The sequence below is a fragment of the Populus euphratica genome, unplaced genomic scaffold (assembly GCF_000495115.2).
Source record: "Populus euphratica unplaced genomic scaffold, PopEup_1.0 scaffold2604.1, whole genome shotgun sequence".
Lineage (NCBI taxonomy): Eukaryota > Viridiplantae > Streptophyta > Magnoliopsida > Malpighiales > Salicaceae > Populus > Populus euphratica.
Genome location: NW_011502434.1, coordinates 1 through 19259, shown reverse-complemented (window position 1 = coordinate 19259; position 19259 = coordinate 1). Strand labels below are relative to the sequence as shown.

The following is a 19259-nucleotide window of genomic DNA, read 5'->3' as shown; positions in this document are numbered from 1 at the left end:
ATGGACTCATATTATGATGGATACTAGATTTTTTTTATCTTAAAACCCATCAACAAGCTGTGTCATTGCTCAACAGTCTAATAAGATGAATTAGTCAATAATTTCACTAAGGCTAGTGAGAGAAGGATTAGTAGAACAATCATAGGTGCACCAGATAGATATGTAGGGGTAGTGAAGTAGATGGAAGGTGTTGCAAGATATGGATCATCCATGTTCACATTTTTTCATGTCAGAGCTTGAATGAATGAAATGTTGCTTTTAATTTGATTGCCTTATTCTTGCGTATTTTTATGCATTTTAGTTACCTTATTCATAGCAAAAACAAAAATAATTATGCGCTGCCTACTCGAAGCAAAATTTAATTAGTCATTTACAAGATTTAAAAGCAAAATAGATTACAAATGTAGCTTTCATAGAGCACATGTCAGAAAAGAACTATAGAAGGGAAATATTGAACTTGCACAATATAAAAAAAGGGCCTTACTATTTTTTTTTTATATAAATAACCAGCAAGGCTTTGGTAATGGCTTCACATAAAGCTGAACCTATAAAATCAGATTAGCCCCCCTCCTCTCCCCCATCATCTAGCCGAGGAATAATAGTTGAAGATGTCTTTGGAGGCCATTCTATATCAACCGGAGGCCATGATATGGCTGACTGCGTACTGGATACTGCAGATGTCATGGAAGATTCTGATTGCAAAAATGCTAGTTGAACTTGTTGATTAGCTGAAATAGATGGAGCGGGTGATGAGTTGCTTGCTGAAGTCCGGTGTGCAGTGAAAGATACTTTTGAGACAGGTCCCCAATCCTCATCCCATGAAGCGCTACTCTTTGCTGCTGGTGCAACAATACCACTTGTTTTGCTCGAGGCTTCTAGCTAAACCCCATTGAGAATAGATGATGACTTTACCTCTGGAATTCCAGAATCAGTTACCAGAACTCCTCTTTTCTCTTTTATCAGCCTGTGATAAATGCCCAAAGTCATAAAAATAAAAAAAGGGGCAATTTCTTTAGTGTGTTCATGCAAAAAAACATAAATAGACATAATTAATATCTCTCTAACATTAGTACGTGTGCTACACACCACAACCTATTTATCCTACGTGTTTACTAACTTTTTATATTTGTTTTATTTTTAATTTTAGTCCTTAAACACTTAATAGTTCTATATTAGCTGAATTTTATTTTACTCATCAAAACCAAGAATCAACTAAGTTTCATAATTTTTTTTCCAATAGTGTAAGATCCCTATATTATATATGGCATCTAAAACAAACTACAAAGTCATTCTCAAATAAAGCCCATGTGAAGATATCAAATAAATAAAAAAAGAGTTAAGGGATCAAAATAAAAATTAGGACATGAACACCACCCTAACATTACAAATCAAACCCTAATTTTGACAGAAAAGACTAAATATTTCTTTAATGTTCAAATTTGGTTATTTAAGTTATAATTATTTAAAATTAATAAAATTGATTTTTTCTTTCCCAAACTAAGCTTTAACAAAAAGATTAAAAATTTCCGCGACACATCTAGAATCTCATGCATATGCATGAAAAACAAATAACCAGGACTAATCATAAAGTAAAGCAATATTAAAGGATCAATTGCTTTGAAAATAAAAATTAAATTAAATTATAAAATTAGATGATGCAAGTTATTTAGTGGAATTACCAGCTGAAATGAACATTATTTTATCATCAATTATATAATATATATTTTTACAATGTTGGTATATGTTTTTAAATAGTCTTTTTCATTAGTACTTCGTTAATCTAAATATGAAAATAATACGAATTACACATGGAGCATATATCATAATAACCAGTTAACTTAAAAAAAACAGTACGATTCATTTCATTAACAGGAAGTAATCATGCTAGGCATTTTTTTACTTATTAGACTTTAAAAAGGTTCAGATTTTGATTTGGAAGACCCAAACAAGTAGCTTTAGGAAGCCCATCCATTTGACAGGGTACCGTTGCTATTGGCAAGTCCATTGGCCGAAGTATATGGTATTGACTCCAAAGTCTTCTCACACACACCTGTTTCTTGATCAATAATTGGTATTGACCCCAAAGTCTTCTCACATTCACATATTTCTTGATCAAACAATCTTTCATTTAGATAACGGTGAGATTAGATTGTCTGTAAGAATTTACTTGAAGGAGTAGGAGAAGGCAATAGACAAGAAAAATACTTGAAGGAGTAGGAGAAGGCAATAGACAAGAAAAATCGTCTCTCATCATCAACAATATTCAGCTTCTTCTTTGTATTAGGTGCTGATGGAAAACACAAGTCAACTGTTCTTGATCTGTTGGTAAGTCTTTCTGGTTCATGCGTCTTCTTTATTTAAGATTATACATACGAGTTTGATAAGTTTGTTTAATGAACGTATTAATTCTTCCACCTGTAACTCTTTTGTCTCAGCTAGTGACTGTTCTTGCAATGAAAGTAATAGCAAGCTAGCATTGGTAGCAAGTGACGAGTGATCATGTTAAGATTGATTATATCAAATTAAGCTAGTATATATCCATCGTTAAGAGTTAGAGGAATTTTCTGATAAATATAAGTTGTGTGGGTTCTTGTACTATTAGACTTCAATTTCTTTTAACGAATGTTCAGCTGTTGAAGTGGAGTGCTCTTTGTATGTCTTTAGGAGAAAAAGGAGAGCACTTATTGATTTCGATTCTTAGTGATTGAGGAAGACACGATCTTGTAACTGCCTGATATGGCATCTTCATCTGCTGTTGCTCATAAATGGAGTATGATGTGTTCCTTAGTTTTAAAGGCTAGGATACGCGCAATAATTTTCCCTGCCGTCTCTATGATGCATTGTGTCGTAAGAAAATCAAGACTTTCATTGATGATGGACTTGAAAGAGGAGAAGAAATTACCCCTGCCCTTCTGAAAACGATTGAAGAATCAAGAATTTCTGTGGTAATTTTCTCCAAGAACTATGCATCTCCCGTGGTGTGTGGATGAACTGGAGAAAATACTTGAATGCAAAGAGACTTATGGGCAGATTGTTTTACCAATCTTCTATCATGTGGACCCATCTGACGTTGATGAACAGACTGGGAGTTTTGGAGATGCATTTGCTGAGCTTGAAAAACTTTTTAAGGGGAAGATGGACAAGGTGCCAAGGTGGAGGGCTGACTTGACATACCCAGCCAGTATATCTGGATGGGATTCATAGGTTACTAGGTAACTACAGATTCTCATCTTCAACCTTTTTTTCCCCAGTAAATCATTTGTGCTTCTTAGTTCATGGTACTTGTTGCTTGAAAAGGCACAAGTCCGTTCTGTGTTTCTTATAGATTTTTTATTCGACGTAAAGATACAATTTGAGTTAAAGATGCTTCTTTCATTTTTTTGTAGTCCGGAGGCCAAACTAGTAAGAGAAGTTGTGCAAACTATCTGGAAAAGGTTAAATCGTGCATCCCCAAGCAAATTAAGAGGTCTTGTTGGTGTAGATTCACGCATTGAGCAAATCAACAAATCACTATCTATTGTGTCATCAGATGTCCGCATTATAGGAATTTGGGGCATGGGTGGTATAGGCAAGACAACTATTGCGGAAGCTTTCTACAATAGCATCTCAAGTCATCAACATGAAGGCTGCCACTTTCTTCCGAACATAAGGCAGGAATCAGACAAGGATTTAAATGATCTACGAGATGAACTTCTTTCAAAATTACTGGAGGAAGAAAATCTTCGCGTTGGCACACCACATATACCATCTTTCATCAGGGATAGACTCTGCCAAAAGAAAGTTCTCCTTGTTTTGGATGATGTGAATGATGTACGACAATTCCAGCATTTAATTGAAGTACCTTTTATTGGTGCAGGGAGGGTTGTTGTTGTAACATCAAGAGACGGGCAAGTACTTACGAATGTAGTTGATGAAATCTCCACACCTTCTAATCACTAAACCTTTTTTACTTTTTAATTTCCAGGGCAATGTCTACATAAATCATCACTCTAAAGGTAAGTTATTTTAGGGCAATAATGGAGTTAAGACAACAAGGGTAAAGGAGAATGGGAGAACTTCATCAAATTTCATTTTTCTCCCTCGCAAAACCATCAGTCTGTTGCTTCTAGCTTACTGGGTTTTGTTTATCACGAGGATTTTTTTTTTCCTGTTTAGTCCAAAAGACAATGCAAGTTCAAATGGGTTGTAGGCTTTTGTTTTCTCATAAAACAAAATAGCATTTGCATTTCAGTTTTTAATTTGATTTCAAATAATTCCCATCCAACTTACTCCTGTAATTTACTTACAGAACTCCATTGGATCAACCTAAAAAGCAGCTTTGTTTTGGACCTTTATATCAAACTACAAAGCATTATTGCGTTATATGCAAGAAAGCCAACAATAGTTTTCAGTAAGATAGTACAAGAAAGTCAATTATATTTTTCTCCTTTTCTTTTTAATTATATTAAATAGAACAACAAACCTTGATTAAATTTTGATCCAATTTCGAAATAGTCCTCGAGATTTAATTAAAAAAACAAAGAAAGGGAGAGTTATTTAACGTGTAGGTTTTTACGGTTACAATTTAAAGAAAAAATAAATTTAAGAAAAAATACTTTTAGATGCAGTTTTAAAAATATAGATTTAAAAAATATATATTTGATTAAAACTAATATAAAATAGATTTTTACATATAAAATAAATGACAAACAAGTATCTCTGAATAAAAAATAAATTATTTTAGAAAATCAATATTTGAAATATAATTATATTTAGGAACAATTTTTATTAACTAAACAAGTTTTTCTTTATAATTGGATAAAAAACAGCCTATCACAATGGCAGATTAATAAGACATAGTTATTTAGTAATCAAGATTAACAAAGCCCTCAAAGAATCTTCTCTTCACATCCAGCCAAACTTCTTTTTTTTTTTAACCCCTTTTAACGTGTTCACTTTTAGCCGATGCAAAGCAGAGTTGACTTTGCTAATTTGGCCTCACCAAGAAAATTAACATGGATATAATCAGATTCTGCAAATCTGTTTACATAAAGGGTTCCATCCCACAAGTAGACAGCGGAAGCCAAAAAAGAAGATAAAAATCTTCGCCTTTCATTGCTTTCATACTGTGTAATTATAGATGTTTGGTTAATTTATGTATATTTCAATTAATTTTTTAAGATCTTAAAATTAATGATCCTATAATATTTTAGTAATTTTAAAGTTTATATAATTCAAATTATTAATTTTTAAAAAATAAATTCAGGATGTGAGTGGTTGAACTACACCCCCTTAGAATTTACGTACTAGCGTACTTAATCTTGTATAACGTGGCAATACTGAAAATCATGAAATCCAGAAGGTTGTGAATAGGACTATACTGGCGATGCAATATCCTCAATTCAGAGTAGTGTGAGATTATTCTTAATAGAAGGCCGTAATATATCATGCAGTGCAACCTATACGGGAAGATATTACAATAACAAATCAGTGAACACGAGTGATATAGCACATAGCTATTAGAGAAACTTCTCCTATAAACATTCCTTATAGTATTATTGCATGCCCGCTATGTTCATAAGTTCATGGACACGAGAGCATTACAGAACTATACCATTTTGAGAAAATGTTTTTTTTTAGGAAAACACTATCCTTATAGCACTCCATTACATTATCTATACGAAAAAAATTAATAGATTAGGAAAATTGAGTTTGAACTAGGTTAAAAATTTAAGAGAACTCGGATAATATTTTGTAAGATAGATCCAAGTATAATATGAGTATCATCATACAAATAATAAAACTCTTTAGATCCTCTGTTGTGGAAATTGGAGAAGGTTACAAAATTTCATAGTAAATTAAAATAAATGGTAGTGGTAATACTATAAATATATATAGGCCCCCCAATTGGGTTACGTCTTTGCCCAATCGAGCTCTCCTTCCTTTCTCTCTATTCCCTTAGCCAGGTTCGGTTAAACTCTACGAAGCTCGGTTAGGCTAAGATCCCTTGGGTTAGGTAATGACTGGGATTGAACATTCGAATGTGACAATTATTAAATTTGTAAAAGACAAAGTCATTGCCTATGGGTTGAATCCAAAAGGTAAAAAAATACAGTGATGGTTTTCTTGTGGTGCAAGTCAAAGAGTGTGCATATCACAACCCCAGATTAATGAGAGCTAGTTATTTATTAATCAAGATTAACAAAGCCCCCGAAGAAACTTTCCTTGCCTAGCCAGACAAACTTCTTTTTTTTCTTAAAAAAAAGTATTATATTAAACCCCTTTTAACGTGTTGACTTTTAGCTGATGCAAGGCAGAGTTGACTTTGCAAATTTTAAAAAAAGATAGGGTCCTTCCAATTATATCAAGGCCGAAGAAATTGGAGTTCTCGACCAACCTCCATTGATTTTAAAAAAATATATATAAAACACATACGCATCCAAATATTTAAGAGAGGTTAATCGCTGTCCATTAACTCAAGAAAGGCAATATTGTAATTATTGCTTATTTAAATTTAACAGATTCAGACCGTTGCCATTGACAAGTCCATTGGCCAATGTATTTGGTATTGATCCCAAAGTCTTTTCACATTCACCTGTTTCTTGATTAATATATGATATTACATTTAGATTATAACGATGAGATCAGATTTTCTGTAAGTATTTACTTGAAGGAGAAGGAGAAGGCAATAGACAAGAAAAATCGTCTCTTATCATCAACACTCTGCAGCTTCTTCTTCGTCTTGCTGATGCAAAACACAAGTCAACTGTTCTTATGATCTGTTGGTAAGTCTTTCTGGTTCATGCTGTCTTCTATATTTAAGATTATATATACGAGTTCGATAAGTTTGATTCATGAACGTATTAATTCTTCCATCTGTAATTCTTTTTGCTCCGCTAGTGACTGTTCTTGCAATGGAAGTAATAGCAAACTAGCATTGGTAGCAAGTGACGAGTGATCAAATTAAGATAGATCATATCCATCGTTAAGAGTTTGAGGAATTTTCTGATAAATATATGTTGTGTGCGTTCTTGTACTCTTAGACTTAAATTTCTCTTAATGAATGTTCAGCTGTTGAAATGGGTGCTCTTTGTATGTCTTTAGGAGAAAAAGGAGAGCACTTACTTATTTCGATCCTTAGTGATTGAGGAAGACACGATCTTGTAACTGTCTGATATGGCATCTTCATCTGCTGTTGCTCATAAATGGAAGCATGATGTGTTCCTTAGTTTTAGAGGCAAGGATACGCGCAATAATTTTACCAGCCATCTCTATGATGCTTTGTGTCGTAAGAAAATCAAGACCTTCATTGATGATGGGCTTGAAAGAGGAGAAGAAATTACCCCTGCCCTTCTGAAAACGATTGAAGAATCAAGAATTTCTGTGGTAATTTTCTCCAGGAACTATGCATCTTCTCCGTGGTGTGTGGATGAACTGGTGAAAATACTTGAATGCAAAGAGACTTATGGGCAGATTGTTTTACCGGTCTTCTATCATGTGGACCCATCTGAAGTTGATGAACAGACTGGGAGTTTTGAAAATGCATTTGCCGAGCTTGAAAAAAATTTCAAGGGGAAGATGGACAGGGTGCCACGGTGGAGGGCTGGCTTGACATATGCAGCCAGTATATCTGGATGGGATTCACAGGTTACTAGGTAACTATAGATTCTCATCTTCAACTTTTTTTTTCCTGAAATTATAGAAATTAAAATTTCTTGTGCATATTATAGTTTTTTTTTTCTCCGGTAAATCATTTGTGCTTCTTAGTTCATAGTACTTGTTGCTTGAAAAGGCACAAGTCTGTTCTGTTTTTTTGTGGAAAACTAACTTCCATCAACAGCCAATGGACTTCCACCTTAATGGAAACCTCACCTTTGACAACATTTTCTTATAATAAAAAAAAAAATCACTCCCTTACATTACTTACATTCACCTTAATGGAAACCTCACCTTCGACACAATTTGAGCTAAAGATGCTGTGTAAGATACATTACTTACATTCACCCATTTCATTTTTTGCAGTCCGGAGTCCAAATTAGTGAGAGAAGTTGTGCAAACTATCTGGAAAAGGTTAAATGATGCATCCCCAAGCAAATTAAGAGGTCTGGTTGGAGTAGATTCACGTATTGAGCAAATCAACAAATTACTATCTATTGTGCCATCTGATGTCCGCTCAATAGGAATTTGGGGCATGGGTGGTATTGGCAAGACAACTATCGCGGGAGCTTTCTACGATAACTTCTCAAGTCAATATGAAGGCCACCACTTTGTTCCGAACATAAGGCAGGAATCAGAGAAGGGTCGATTAAATGATCTACGAGATGAACTTCTTTCTAAACTACTGGAGGAAGAAAATCTTCGCGTTGGCACACCACATATACCTACTTTCACCTGGGATAGACTCTGCCACAAGAAAGTTCTCCTTGTTTTGGATGATGTGAATGATGTACGACAATTCCAGCATTTAATTGAAGAGCGCTCGTTTGGTGAAGGAAGCGTTGTTGTTATCACATCAAGAGACAAGCAAGTACTTAAGAATGTAGTTGATGAAATATACGAGGTTGAGGAATTAAATTCCCACGAAGCTGTTCAACTTTTTAGCTTGAATGCTTTTAAGGGAAACCACCCCCCAAAAGCTTATATGGAGTTGTCAATCAAGGCAATAAATTATGCCAAAGGGAACCCATTAGCTCTTCAAGTTTTGGGTTCCTTCTTATTTGGCAGAGAAAGATATTTCTGGGAATCTCAATTAAATGAGATTGAAAGCTTTCCTGAGCTGAATATTTATGACTTGCTGAGAATAGGCTTTGATGCACTACGTGATCATAACACGAAGAGTATATTTCTCGACATTGCATGTTTCTTTAGAGGGCATCGAGTTGATTTTGTAAAGCGAATACTAGATGGCTGCGGTTTCAAAACAGATATTGGATTTAGTGTTCTCATTGACAGGTGCCTCATTAAAATTTCAGATGACAAGATTGAAATGCATGATCTTTTGCAAGAAATGGCCCATGAAGTTGTTCGAAAAGAATCTCTTGACGAGCTAGGAAGACAGAGTAGATTGTGGAGTCCTAAAGATGTATATCAAGTGTTGACCAATAATCTGGTGAGATTCATATACACGAAAGTTTTCCTTTTCATATGCAATGCGATATGGTTGTGCTAGTAAGTTTAAAATCTTACTTAAAACTTTGTTTCTCCTTCACTGGTTTTCAGGGAACTGGAAAAGTTGAAGGGATATTCTTGGATGTTACTAAAATAAGAGAAATTGAGTTGAGTTCTACAGCCTTGGAAAGGATGTATAAACTTAGACTGCTAAAAATTTATAATTCTGAAGCTGGAGTTAAATGCAGAGTGCACCTTCCTCATGGCCTCGAGTATCTTTCTGAAGAGTTGAGGTATCTCCATTGGGATGGATACCCTTTGACATCTTTGCCTAGCATGTTTTGTCCACAGAACCTTGTTGAACTTAGCCTGTCATCTAGCAAGGTTAAGCAACTGTGGAGAGGACAACAGGTATTCTAAAATAACTCTGCATGCATAGTTCTTTCTTTGAAATTTAGAGTGGTATGCACATGCAATTTCTTTTTGTTGATTCCATTTGGCTTCAGGATCTCGTCAATTTAAAAGATGTCAACCTCAGCAATTGTGAACACATAACTTCCCTGCCAGACCTTTCAACGGCCAGAAACCTTGAGAGATTGAATCTTCAATTCTGTACAAGTTTGGATAAGGTTCCTTCATCTATACAGCATCTTGACAAGCTTAATGATTTAGATTTGAGAGGCTGCAAAAGACTAATCAATCTTCCCAGTAGATTTAATTCAAGTTTTCTGGAGACTCTGAACCTTTCTGGTTGTTCAAATATCAAGAAGTGCCCAGAGACTGCAAGGAAACTGACATATTTAAATTTAAATGAGACTGCTGTTGAAGAGCTTCCCCAATCAATTGGGGAAAAAAGTGGACTTGTTGCGTTGAATTTGAAAAACTGCAAACACCTGGTTAATCTTCCAGAAAACATATATTTGTTGAAATCTCTTCAAATTGCTGACTTCTCTGGCTGCTCATCTATCAGCAGGCTTCCTGATTTTTCGAGGAATATAAGATACTTGTACTTGAATGGAACTGCAATAGAAGAACTGCCATCTTCAATTGGTGGTCTAAGGGAACTCATTTATTTAGATCTAGTTGGCTGCAACTGGCTAAAGAATCTGCCAAGTGCGGTTTCTAAGTTGAGATGCCTTAAAAAACTTGATCTTTCCGGTTGCTCAAGTATCACGGAGTTTCCAAAGGTTTCCAATGCTATAAAGGAGCTGTATTTAAATGGGACTGCAATACGAGAGATTCCCTCTTCAATAGAATGTTTGTTTGATCTTGCTGAATTGCACCTGCGAAACTGCAAACAATTTGAGATTCTTCCAAGCAGCATCTGCAAGTTGAGAAAACTGGAGAGGCTTAATCTCTCAGGTTGCCTCCAATTTAGGAATTTTCCAGAAGTTTTGGAGCCGATGGTATTTTTGAGATATCTCTATTTAGAACAGACACGCATAACAAAGTTGCCTTCACCGATTGGAAATCTGAAGGGACTTGCGTGCTTGGAAGTGGGAAACTGCAAATATCTAAATGACATCGAATGTTTTGTTGACTTGCAACTGCCCAAGAGATGCGTGGATTTAGATTGTTTGCGTAAGCTAAATCTAGATGGTTGCAGTCTATCGGAAGTGCCGGACAGTCTTGATCGTTTATCGTCACTGGAAGTGTTAGATCTAAGTGGAAACGATTTTAAGACTATACCTATAAGCATCAACAAACTCTTGGAGTTACAATATCTAGGATTAAGGAATTGCAAGAGACTTGAATCATTACCGGAGCTTCCACCACAGCTATCAAAGTTGGATGCAGACAATTGCGAGAGTTTGAATTATCTAGAATCAAGCTCATCAACTGTAGTTGAGGGGAACATTTTTGAATTCATTTTCAGTAATTGCATGAGGTTGCTTGAGACCAATCAAATCTTGGCGTACTCATTATTGAAATTTCAACTTTATACCAAAAGGTTATACCATCAGGTCTGTTTCTCAAACCTCTGATATACATCTTTTTTTCCTCTATTTGCCACCTTTCATTTTAAAACGATGCTATTTGAATTGTGTTAACAGCTGTCCGATGTTCCAGAAAGGGCATGTAGTTTCTGCCTTCCTGGAGTTGTGACTCCGAAGTGGTTTAGCCATCAAAGTTGGGGATCTACAGTAACATTCCAGTTATCTTCATATTGGGCTAATAGCAAGTTCTTAGGTTTCTCTCTTTGCGCTGTCATTGCATTTGATTCTTTCAACCATAGTTTGCAAGTTAAATGCACATATCACTTCCACAATGAGCATGGTGATAGTCATGATTTCTATTGCTATCTCCATGGTTGGTATGATGAGAAGCTCATTAGCTCAGATCACATATTTGTGGGATTTGATCCCTGTTTAGATGCCAAAAGAAAAGACATGTTTAGTGAATATAATGAGGTCTCAGTTAAATTCCAACTGGAAGATATGAACGGCAATTTCTTACCATTAGATCTTTGTCAAGTACTCGAGTGTGGGGTCCGTCTACTCTATGAAGATGGGATACATCAGTTTGATTTGATCATGCCAGGCTTCTCTCGTTTTCATCCTCTGGATCGAGATGGATTGGAAGCAAGGTTCCAAGCCAAGAGAGCAAGGTCCCAAGGCATGAGACGGGATTATTCTGTCATGCATAGGACCTCTGAATTCTTGGCATACCTTCAGGTCTGTTTCTCAGACCTCTGATATACTTTTTTCTTTTCTTCGTCTCATTTTAAAAAGATGTCATTTTAATTGTGTTAACAGGAGCCCAATTTCTCAAAAAGGATACCTAGCTCTTGCCTCCCTGAAGATGTAACTCCGGAGTGGTTTAGCCATCAAAGCTGGGGATCTACAGTAACATTCCAGCTATCGGCTAATAGCGAGTTTTTGGGTTTCTGTCTTTGCGCTGTCATTGCATTTTATTCTTTCGACTTTGAGTTGCAAGTTAAATGCACATATCACTTCCGCAATGAGCACGGTGATAGCCATGATCTCTATTGCTATCTCCATAATGAGTTTGAGGAGAGGCGCATCAACTCGGAAAACATAGTTATGAGATTTGATCCCTGTTTGGTTGCCAAAGAAAAAGATATGTTTAGGATATACAGTGAGGTCTCAGTTGAATTCCAACTAGAAGATATGGACGGTAATCTCTTACCATTAGATCTTTGTCAAGTAGTTGAGTGTGGGGTCCGTCTACTGCATGCGAATGATGGATTGGAAGCAATGCACCAAGCCAAGAGAGAAAGGTTCTATGACCTTGACATGAGATGGGAGGATTATTTTGGCGTTGTTGTTCGCCGGAGAAAAAAGAGAAGGCATAATTAATATGAAACTTGGGTTTCACGGTTGAAATAATTTAATAATTATTTTAACAAGGATATAGCGGTGCGAAGTGCTGCCGAGTCCAAGAATAAAATTTTAATGTTACATTTAGTTTTTTTTTTTTTAATTTAACATGATGTTTGTACCAGCTTTTGAGAGTGTGATAAAAATTATTTTTTAATTTTATAAATTTTGAATTTAATAAACATATAAATTTTTAATAGTCATTATATAAGCAATCACGAGACTCAAATTTAAAACTACAGAAAAAAACAAATTTTTTTATTTCAAATTTTTATTACTGAGTTACCATCTAAATGGTTAGTTTTTCTTTTATTTATTTTTATTAGTGATGGTGTTCATTTCATGTACTAATCTAAGATTAATGTATTCTTTTTGTTTCTAAATTTTTTTATTCTTAAATAATTTTGAAATTTTAAATTTTTAAAAGCATATAATCAATTTTAAGAAAATATTTCTGATAAAATGTTTATCATAAATAAATATTTTTTATTTAAACATATAAAAATTTCAAATAAACAATAAAGGTTGCAAAAGTAGTAAAAGTTGTTTTTTAAAATAACTTTTGTTTATAAGTGTATTGAAATAATTTAATTTTTTAAATAAATATTTCTAAGATTAAACATATAAATATTTTAATATTTTAAGCAAATAGTCTAGGGTCTTTTTCGTGAGTATGATAACAAATATTTTTTAAAATATTTTTTATTTAGAAATGTATTGAAATAATATATTTTTTTAAAAAAATTATTTTTTAATATTAGCATGTCAAAACAATTTGAAAATAAAAAATAATTTGAAAAAAATAAAAAAAATTAATTTTTTAAATACAAAATATTCTCTTTATTTTGACATAAGACAATTGGTCATTATTTTGATTATTAATTATTATTTTAAGTTAATCTTTGATGTTTTAAATTAAAAAAATCAATTAATAATATAATTTTATAATTGTATTATTAAATTTGACTCTAGATTATATTAAATTAAATAATTTGTTGAGATATTAATAGCGTGAAAGTTTTAGTTAAGAGAGAGATCAATGACATTTGACAGTTTTTTTCAGATTTAAAAAATATTTCTGAGTACATATATATTTTAACAAATGATAATATTGTTTTTGAATAATCTGAAAATAATAAGATATATTATAAAAAATTAAATTTTATACAAATTATTTTAAAAAAATTTAAAGATATGTCTCCTTCGCCAGTAAACTACTTGACCAATAGTTAGGAATTGTCTTCCCTTTTAGCCCCAACATTGCCGTTCCGTTCCAAATTTAATGCGTCCTCAGTGATAGGAAAGCACGAGGCCTTGACATTCGACTCCCCCGAGTCTTCTTTGCTTATCCATTTCCCATGGAAAAGATCATCTTGTGACGTTCTCGGTCTCTTGTTGGAAACAAGAATCAGTGTAGTTTTTCTTCTATGGTTTCTTGGCTGACTGAAACATCAAACAAGAAAGTTGCTGCCGGACCCCTCTTCCTGTCTTTCCTGTATCCACTCTGTAAGTCCAAACTCTTTTCTTCTTTCCACTTTATAGTATTCAAATTGATGCTACCATTAGTTTAAGGTTTGAGAATTGGGTCTGTTTTTGTTTGTTTCTTTATTTCAATCATCAACTCTCTCTGGGTTTCTTGATTGAGATTGCATGTTTATTTGATAAATGAAGCGTACTGTAAAACTCCAAGTCTTACGGTTTCCCTTTGAGTCTAGCTGAATGAAAGATTTATTTGCTGAAATTGAAGTAAAAAAATTATTTTCTTATCAAATGATTGAGCATAAGCCTACATTTGAGCATGGTTTCTAACTTTCTAGTCCATTAACAAACTTCAAGTATTCCCATTTTGTCGGCATTTTGGCGTGGAAGGATCTAGTGATTTTTTTGTGAACAAATTTTTGAATCCTTGATATTTGTAAGGTGGGTTTCAGCGTTTAGTGTTTAAAGAGTTTAGTGATTTGTCCTTCTCTTAAAATTCTCGACTGTTGTTTAGTGTTATCTGCTGTGATTTATATCCTTAATTTTTCTTTACCAAGTGAAAAAGAGAGTATCTATGATCTTCTAATTTCAAGTGATTTTCTGCACAAGCTAGTGAATGTCGGATATGGCATCTTCTTCTACAACTGCTCAACAACGGAAGTATGATGTATTCCTCAGTTTTAGAGGCACGGATACCCGTGACAATTTACCAGCCATCTCTACGATGCCTTATGTCGTAAACAAATCTAGACTTTCACAGATAATGATCTTGTAATGGGTGAAGAAATTGAACCTACACTGTTGAGAACAATTGAAGAGTGAAGAATTCCCGTAGTGATATTCTCAAAAACCTATCCATCTTCTCTGTGGTGTGTGGATGAACTTACGAAGATGTTGGAAGTTCGGACCGGTGATGTTCTGATAGTTGATTATAGAAAGCTAAATATACTAGCACATAATATTTAACATCGTTCAGCAAACTGTCTATATCCATGAGAAAATAACTAATATTATTAGAAAAAAATAGAGAAAGAGTTACAACACAAATAAAGGAGGAAGATCACTTCACTCAAACTCTACTCCCATTGCTCTCACACACAGCTGCACATTACAGTAGGGCTGCTACCCTTGACAGCTCCTCTTTCTCTCTTTTTCTCTTCTCTTCATTCTCACTCTCTCTCTCTCTCTTGCTCTCAAATAATACCTCTATTTATAAAAAAATTCAATAGCAGACAAGAGGCTATAAATCATGGCATAAATGCTAACATGAATGAGTTGCATCATTTTTGTCAATGGTTGGTGCAACTACTATTATAGCCTTTTGACAATGGTAACCCTATTTCTTAGGATATGTTGCAAAGTTGTTGTCCATTAATGACAATATCCCAACAGAAGATACTAGAATGCAATAGAACATGTGGGCAGATTGTTTTACCAGTTTTTTTTATCATGTAGACCCATACAAAGTAGATGAACAGAGAGGGAGTTTTGGAAATGCATTTGCTGTGCTTGAAATAAATTTTAAATGGAAGATGGAAAAGGTTTCAAGCTGGAGAGCTAACTTGTCAAATATTTCTGGATGGGATTCACAAGTCACCAGGTAACCTTTTCTCTATATTCTATACCATTTGCAAGTTTCACTTGAATACATGAATATAAGTATTATTTGTTCCATTTTGCATGCCCATTTTCGAATGAATCCATCGGTGTGTGATTAGAAGTTCGTCGATGATTTTTTTACCGATGTCATCACCGATGAATTATATCCGTCGGGTTACCTTTTGATAGTGATTCAACATTTCATCGCTATATCGGTCGGTAAAAAAAAATCATCTGCCAATGGTTTTACAGACCGAATTTGTGCACCAAAAAAAAATTCCTACTTCAAATATACCGACAAATTTGTATTATGTCGGTGATATCGTGATTTACCGATGGAAACTAATTGTTGGCAAGGCTGTCGGTGAGTGTATGAAATACCGACCGAATAAATCTGTCTGTAAATTCTTCAATAAGTGTGGTGACATGACTAAAAGATTCATGTCTTCTCCCAAGTGCAGGAGTGTCGAAGTAATAAATAACCCAGTAAGACCAGGATCGAACCACAAGAAGGTTAAATGTATAAATTATATATAACAAGAACAACAACAATAACAACAACAACAACAATAACAACAATAGTAGTAGTAGTAGTAGTCGTAGTAGCAATAATAATAATAATAATAATAATAATAAAGAAAAAGAAGGAGAAGAAAAACAAGAAGATGGGAACTTCGAGATGAAATATTAATTTAAGGATTAAATAATGATAATAACAAATGTAAAGGTTAGAGGTTCTACTAATGGTATGTCAAACAAGTATAATATAAACTCTTATTATTCAATTGGAAACCACACACAAAGAAGGTTCCAATCGAATTATAGATTGTTAACATGATTACATTAGTCATCTTATTCGATTAATGCTAATACTTGTAAATCTCGTTAAGCATTCATGATTATAACATATGTTAACAACAAATCAAGTTCCTTTCATAGCTCAGGTATCAGTTATATCATACAATATGGGCTATGAGAGTGCCAAGTATTTGTTGTACCAAGTGTTATACAACATAAATCATGATTAGTCATTTAACAAGCAAAGTATTAAAGAGTGAATAAGATAACAAATACAAAACATGTTAGTATCAAACATTAAAGTCCATATTAAGCTTACACTATACTTATTCTTACACCATTAGTGTAACCTTTTCACCTTGATATAATAAACTTAGCTAAACATAATGAAAGAAAGAAAAATAAATAAACAAAATAAGAAGATAAATAAGATAAAAGTTAACTAAGTAAATGAAAGGAAATGAAAAGCGTAAACTTGATATTAATTAAAGCAAAGCATAAACATTACAAAAAATACAAAGAGAAAAAGCAAAAGCATAATCTTGATATGAAAATAAAGATGCCTAAATGCATGGCAAATACCTCATTTTATAGGTCAAAATTAGAAACTATTGATTTGATGACTAATTGATGAGTAGGTGACCAACTCTTGACTTGACAGTAATCCTTATCTTCTCTTGTCTACCCAAAATGTCATTGATAACATCAAAACTGGAACCACTTGCACATGAAAGTTGTAGGAAATTGTCTCAGCTTTATTGTGTCAGATCATTTGAACTTCTAGAACGCTAGATATGGGTCAAATACTGAACAGTGTTCGGGCTCGAAGACAAATTCAGACTTCTTTGTTATTGCTCCAATTTAGACTTGAAAATGGTCTTTTTAGATCTTGGGCTCATATAAAAGTTGTATGTCTATGTCTTACCTTTCCATCCATATAAAGTAGACCTAAATCTGAGATCTACAGCTCCAGATATGACCGAATTACAGAGCAGTGTTCTGGTTTGGACTGCACTGGCATCTCTTTTCTAAGTTTGGCCATCTCTTTATCCTTTCAATTTCAGTTCTTAAAGTCATCAGTTAATTATTTTATTTATATGATAGGCCTATATTTAACATGAATATTCACCAGAAATTAAAGGTATCTTATATTATTAGATACGTTATTATAAAATATGCTCTAGTTAAAGAGTTATTGATACTTCAAGTGGAAAATGATGATATAAAACCTTGATAAAAATACACTTTTAAGTACTAATCATGTGGTAGCTACTGTTAAATTTGTTTTTAAAAAATTATTTAGGACATATAATATAAAGCTATATAAATTAATTGTAATACAAACCAATTATGCAAATGAAATTTATATTAAACAAAAAAAAAAACAAAGTCAAATAATATTCATTACAAACTGAATATGTTTCAAAAAAAATATTAAATGAAGTTTTAAAGTTAAATAATGTTTATTAGAAATTAATATGAAGGTGGAGCTAGAGGAGGAGGAGGAGATCCTAGAGGAGGCTGGTGGTTTTACGGCAAAAAAGGATTAGGTGCACATAATCCACTATTTGCCATGTTCATAACCATTTTACAAAGTTATTCATAAGCCACATTTTGTTGTTCATACTCCACCTTTTGTTGTGCTTGAGATGTTTTGAGTTACGCGTACTCCGCTGATAGGTGGTCGTATTTCTCGGTGAGCTGAGCCGTGTGTTGCTGCTAGGCCTCGAGCGCCTTAGATTTGGAGCTCCCAATGGTTGAAACACTACAGATCGACCGCAAGTTGTCGGCTATACTGTTGGAGAGCCCGTAAACCCAATTTTTATTGGGTCCACCTGATGAGCCAACCTCTATCCATAAATCTGGATCGAATTTTGGATGGTTCAAAATATCGTCCTTGTATCTCTCCCTCAATCAATTATTATAGGTCTCCTGAAAATAAAAATAAAAAAGTAATCATCATATTCAATTCAATAAACATAATAACTTATAAAATAAAATGGTTGAACAAACATACCATGAAATGTTGAGCACAATTATCAATGAGCTATTGCACCCCCTTCTGCCAGTCTTAACTCTGCACGTGTGTCTCCGTAAAGAGCTCCATCAGGCTCGGCTCACATCCAAGAGACGCAGCCTATAATGAAAAAAGATATATTAACAACAACTAAATTTAACAATATATTTCATTTAAATTAATCTTACCATCTGTTTTGCATGTGCAGTAAATGGAACGGAGCTCCCAGTGTATGTTGTCACCCTGCCATGAATTGGCCGATTCCAGTTGACAGCACTAGACCGTGAGCGTTGTGTGACTTGCTCAGACGTCATGTGCTCAATATAGTGCAACCATATATCTTCTGGGATGTATATCAGTTTGAAATCCCTCCAAACCGCAACATCGTTCCAACCTTGGAAACCCCTATCCCTCACGGCTTTTTTTGCTTTTTTTTGTGCTTCATACGAAAAATCACGCAACCTACTTCATGCAACCAAAAATTACATTTCAAAAAATAAATTTTTATCTAAAAAAATCTTGTATTGTTTTCGATCTTACCTAGTTGTCACATGATTTTCCCGCACCCTCCTCACAATAGTGTTATGCTCACTGTCCCAGCAGAATTTGTACTGTGTATAAATGAACAAGTTTAAATAAAAATAATAATTTATTTACAATTATATTAATAAGCTAAAAATTATAAATTAATACCAACCTCCAACCTGTTAAACCATGCATTGATTTAAGGCATCTATTCAGGATGCTTGGATATCTGACTCCATTGAAATAATGGAATCTCCATCGACGATTTAAACGCCGATGATATTACTTGAGTGGCTTCAATGTTTGTGAACCTGAAAATAAAGAAAATAAATTCAATAGTGATTATTTCATAAATTATGTTGTAATTTAAAAAAAAACTAAAACCTTACCAAACTTACATTGAAAGGTCATCT

The 19259-nt window shown here is 33.9% G+C and overlaps 2 protein-coding genes, 1 long non-coding RNA gene and 1 pseudogene across 7 annotated transcripts; all 4 read left to right on the top strand.

Annotated features, from left to right (window-relative positions):
- The first annotated feature begins 2023 nt into the window (after nt 1–2023).
- On the top strand, nt 2024–2760 carry LOC105119173 (uncharacterized). Of its 3 annotated transcripts, none has more exons than XR_841092.1 (3): nt 2024–2185; nt 2224–2325; nt 2440–2760. It is a non-coding gene; the product is annotated as an uncharacterized LOC105119173 (long non-coding RNA). The 3 variants fall into 3 exon arrangements; XR_841091.1 differs by having other exon boundaries at nt 2025–2185; nt 2436–2760; XR_841090.1 differs by having other exon boundaries at nt 2030–2185; nt 2665–2760.
- A 56-nt stretch (nt 2761–2816) lies between these two features.
- LOC105119175 (TMV resistance protein N-like) lies at nt 2817–4201 on the top strand (annotated as a pseudogene).
- A 2446-nt stretch (nt 4202–6647) lies between these two features.
- Nucleotides 6648–12420, top strand: LOC105119172 (protein SUPPRESSOR OF npr1-1, CONSTITUTIVE 1-like). Of its 3 annotated transcripts, none has more exons than XM_011017288.1 (7): nt 6648–6764; nt 7084–7634; nt 8002–9088; nt 9199–9498; nt 9594–11051; nt 11142–11762; nt 11844–12420. In XM_011017288.1, exons 2-7 carry the CDS (start codon nt 7156–7158, stop codon nt 12405–12407), a joined length of 4509 nt encoding a protein of 1502 aa, XP_011015590.1. In that variant the 5' UTR covers nt 6648–6764; nt 7084–7155; the 3' UTR covers nt 12408–12420. The 3 variants fall into 3 exon arrangements, with proteins under 3 accessions (XP_011015590.1, XP_011015589.1, XP_011015591.1); XM_011017289.1 differs by having other exon boundaries at nt 6751–6760; XM_011017287.1 differs by having other exon boundaries at nt 6648–7634.
- Nucleotides 12421–13665: 1245 nt separating this feature from the next.
- Nucleotides 13666–18604, top strand: LOC105119174 (uncharacterized; the record flags this gene model as incomplete). Its single annotated transcript, XM_011017292.1, has 3 exons — nt 13666–13934; nt 15363–15507; nt 18530–18604. Coding segments are annotated over exons 1-3 (299 nt in total), but the record flags the coding sequence as incomplete, so codon positions are not given.
- Nucleotides 18605–19259: the final 655 nt, after the last annotated feature.

Excerpts from the sequence above, each read along its gene's own strand:
- LOC105119172 (XM_011017288.1), top strand. The coding sequence starts at position 7,156 with ATGGCATCTTCATCTGCTGTTGCTCATAAATGGAAGCATGATGTGTTC. Across the intron at positions 9,089-9,198 it reads AAGTGTTGACCAATAATCTG|GGAACTGGAAAAGTTGAAGG; the intron begins GTGAGATTCATA and ends ACTGGTTTTCAG. Across the intron at positions 11,052-11,141 it reads CCAAAAGGTTATACCATCAG|CTGTCCGATGTTCCAGAAAG; the intron begins GTCTGTTTCTCA and ends TTGTGTTAACAG.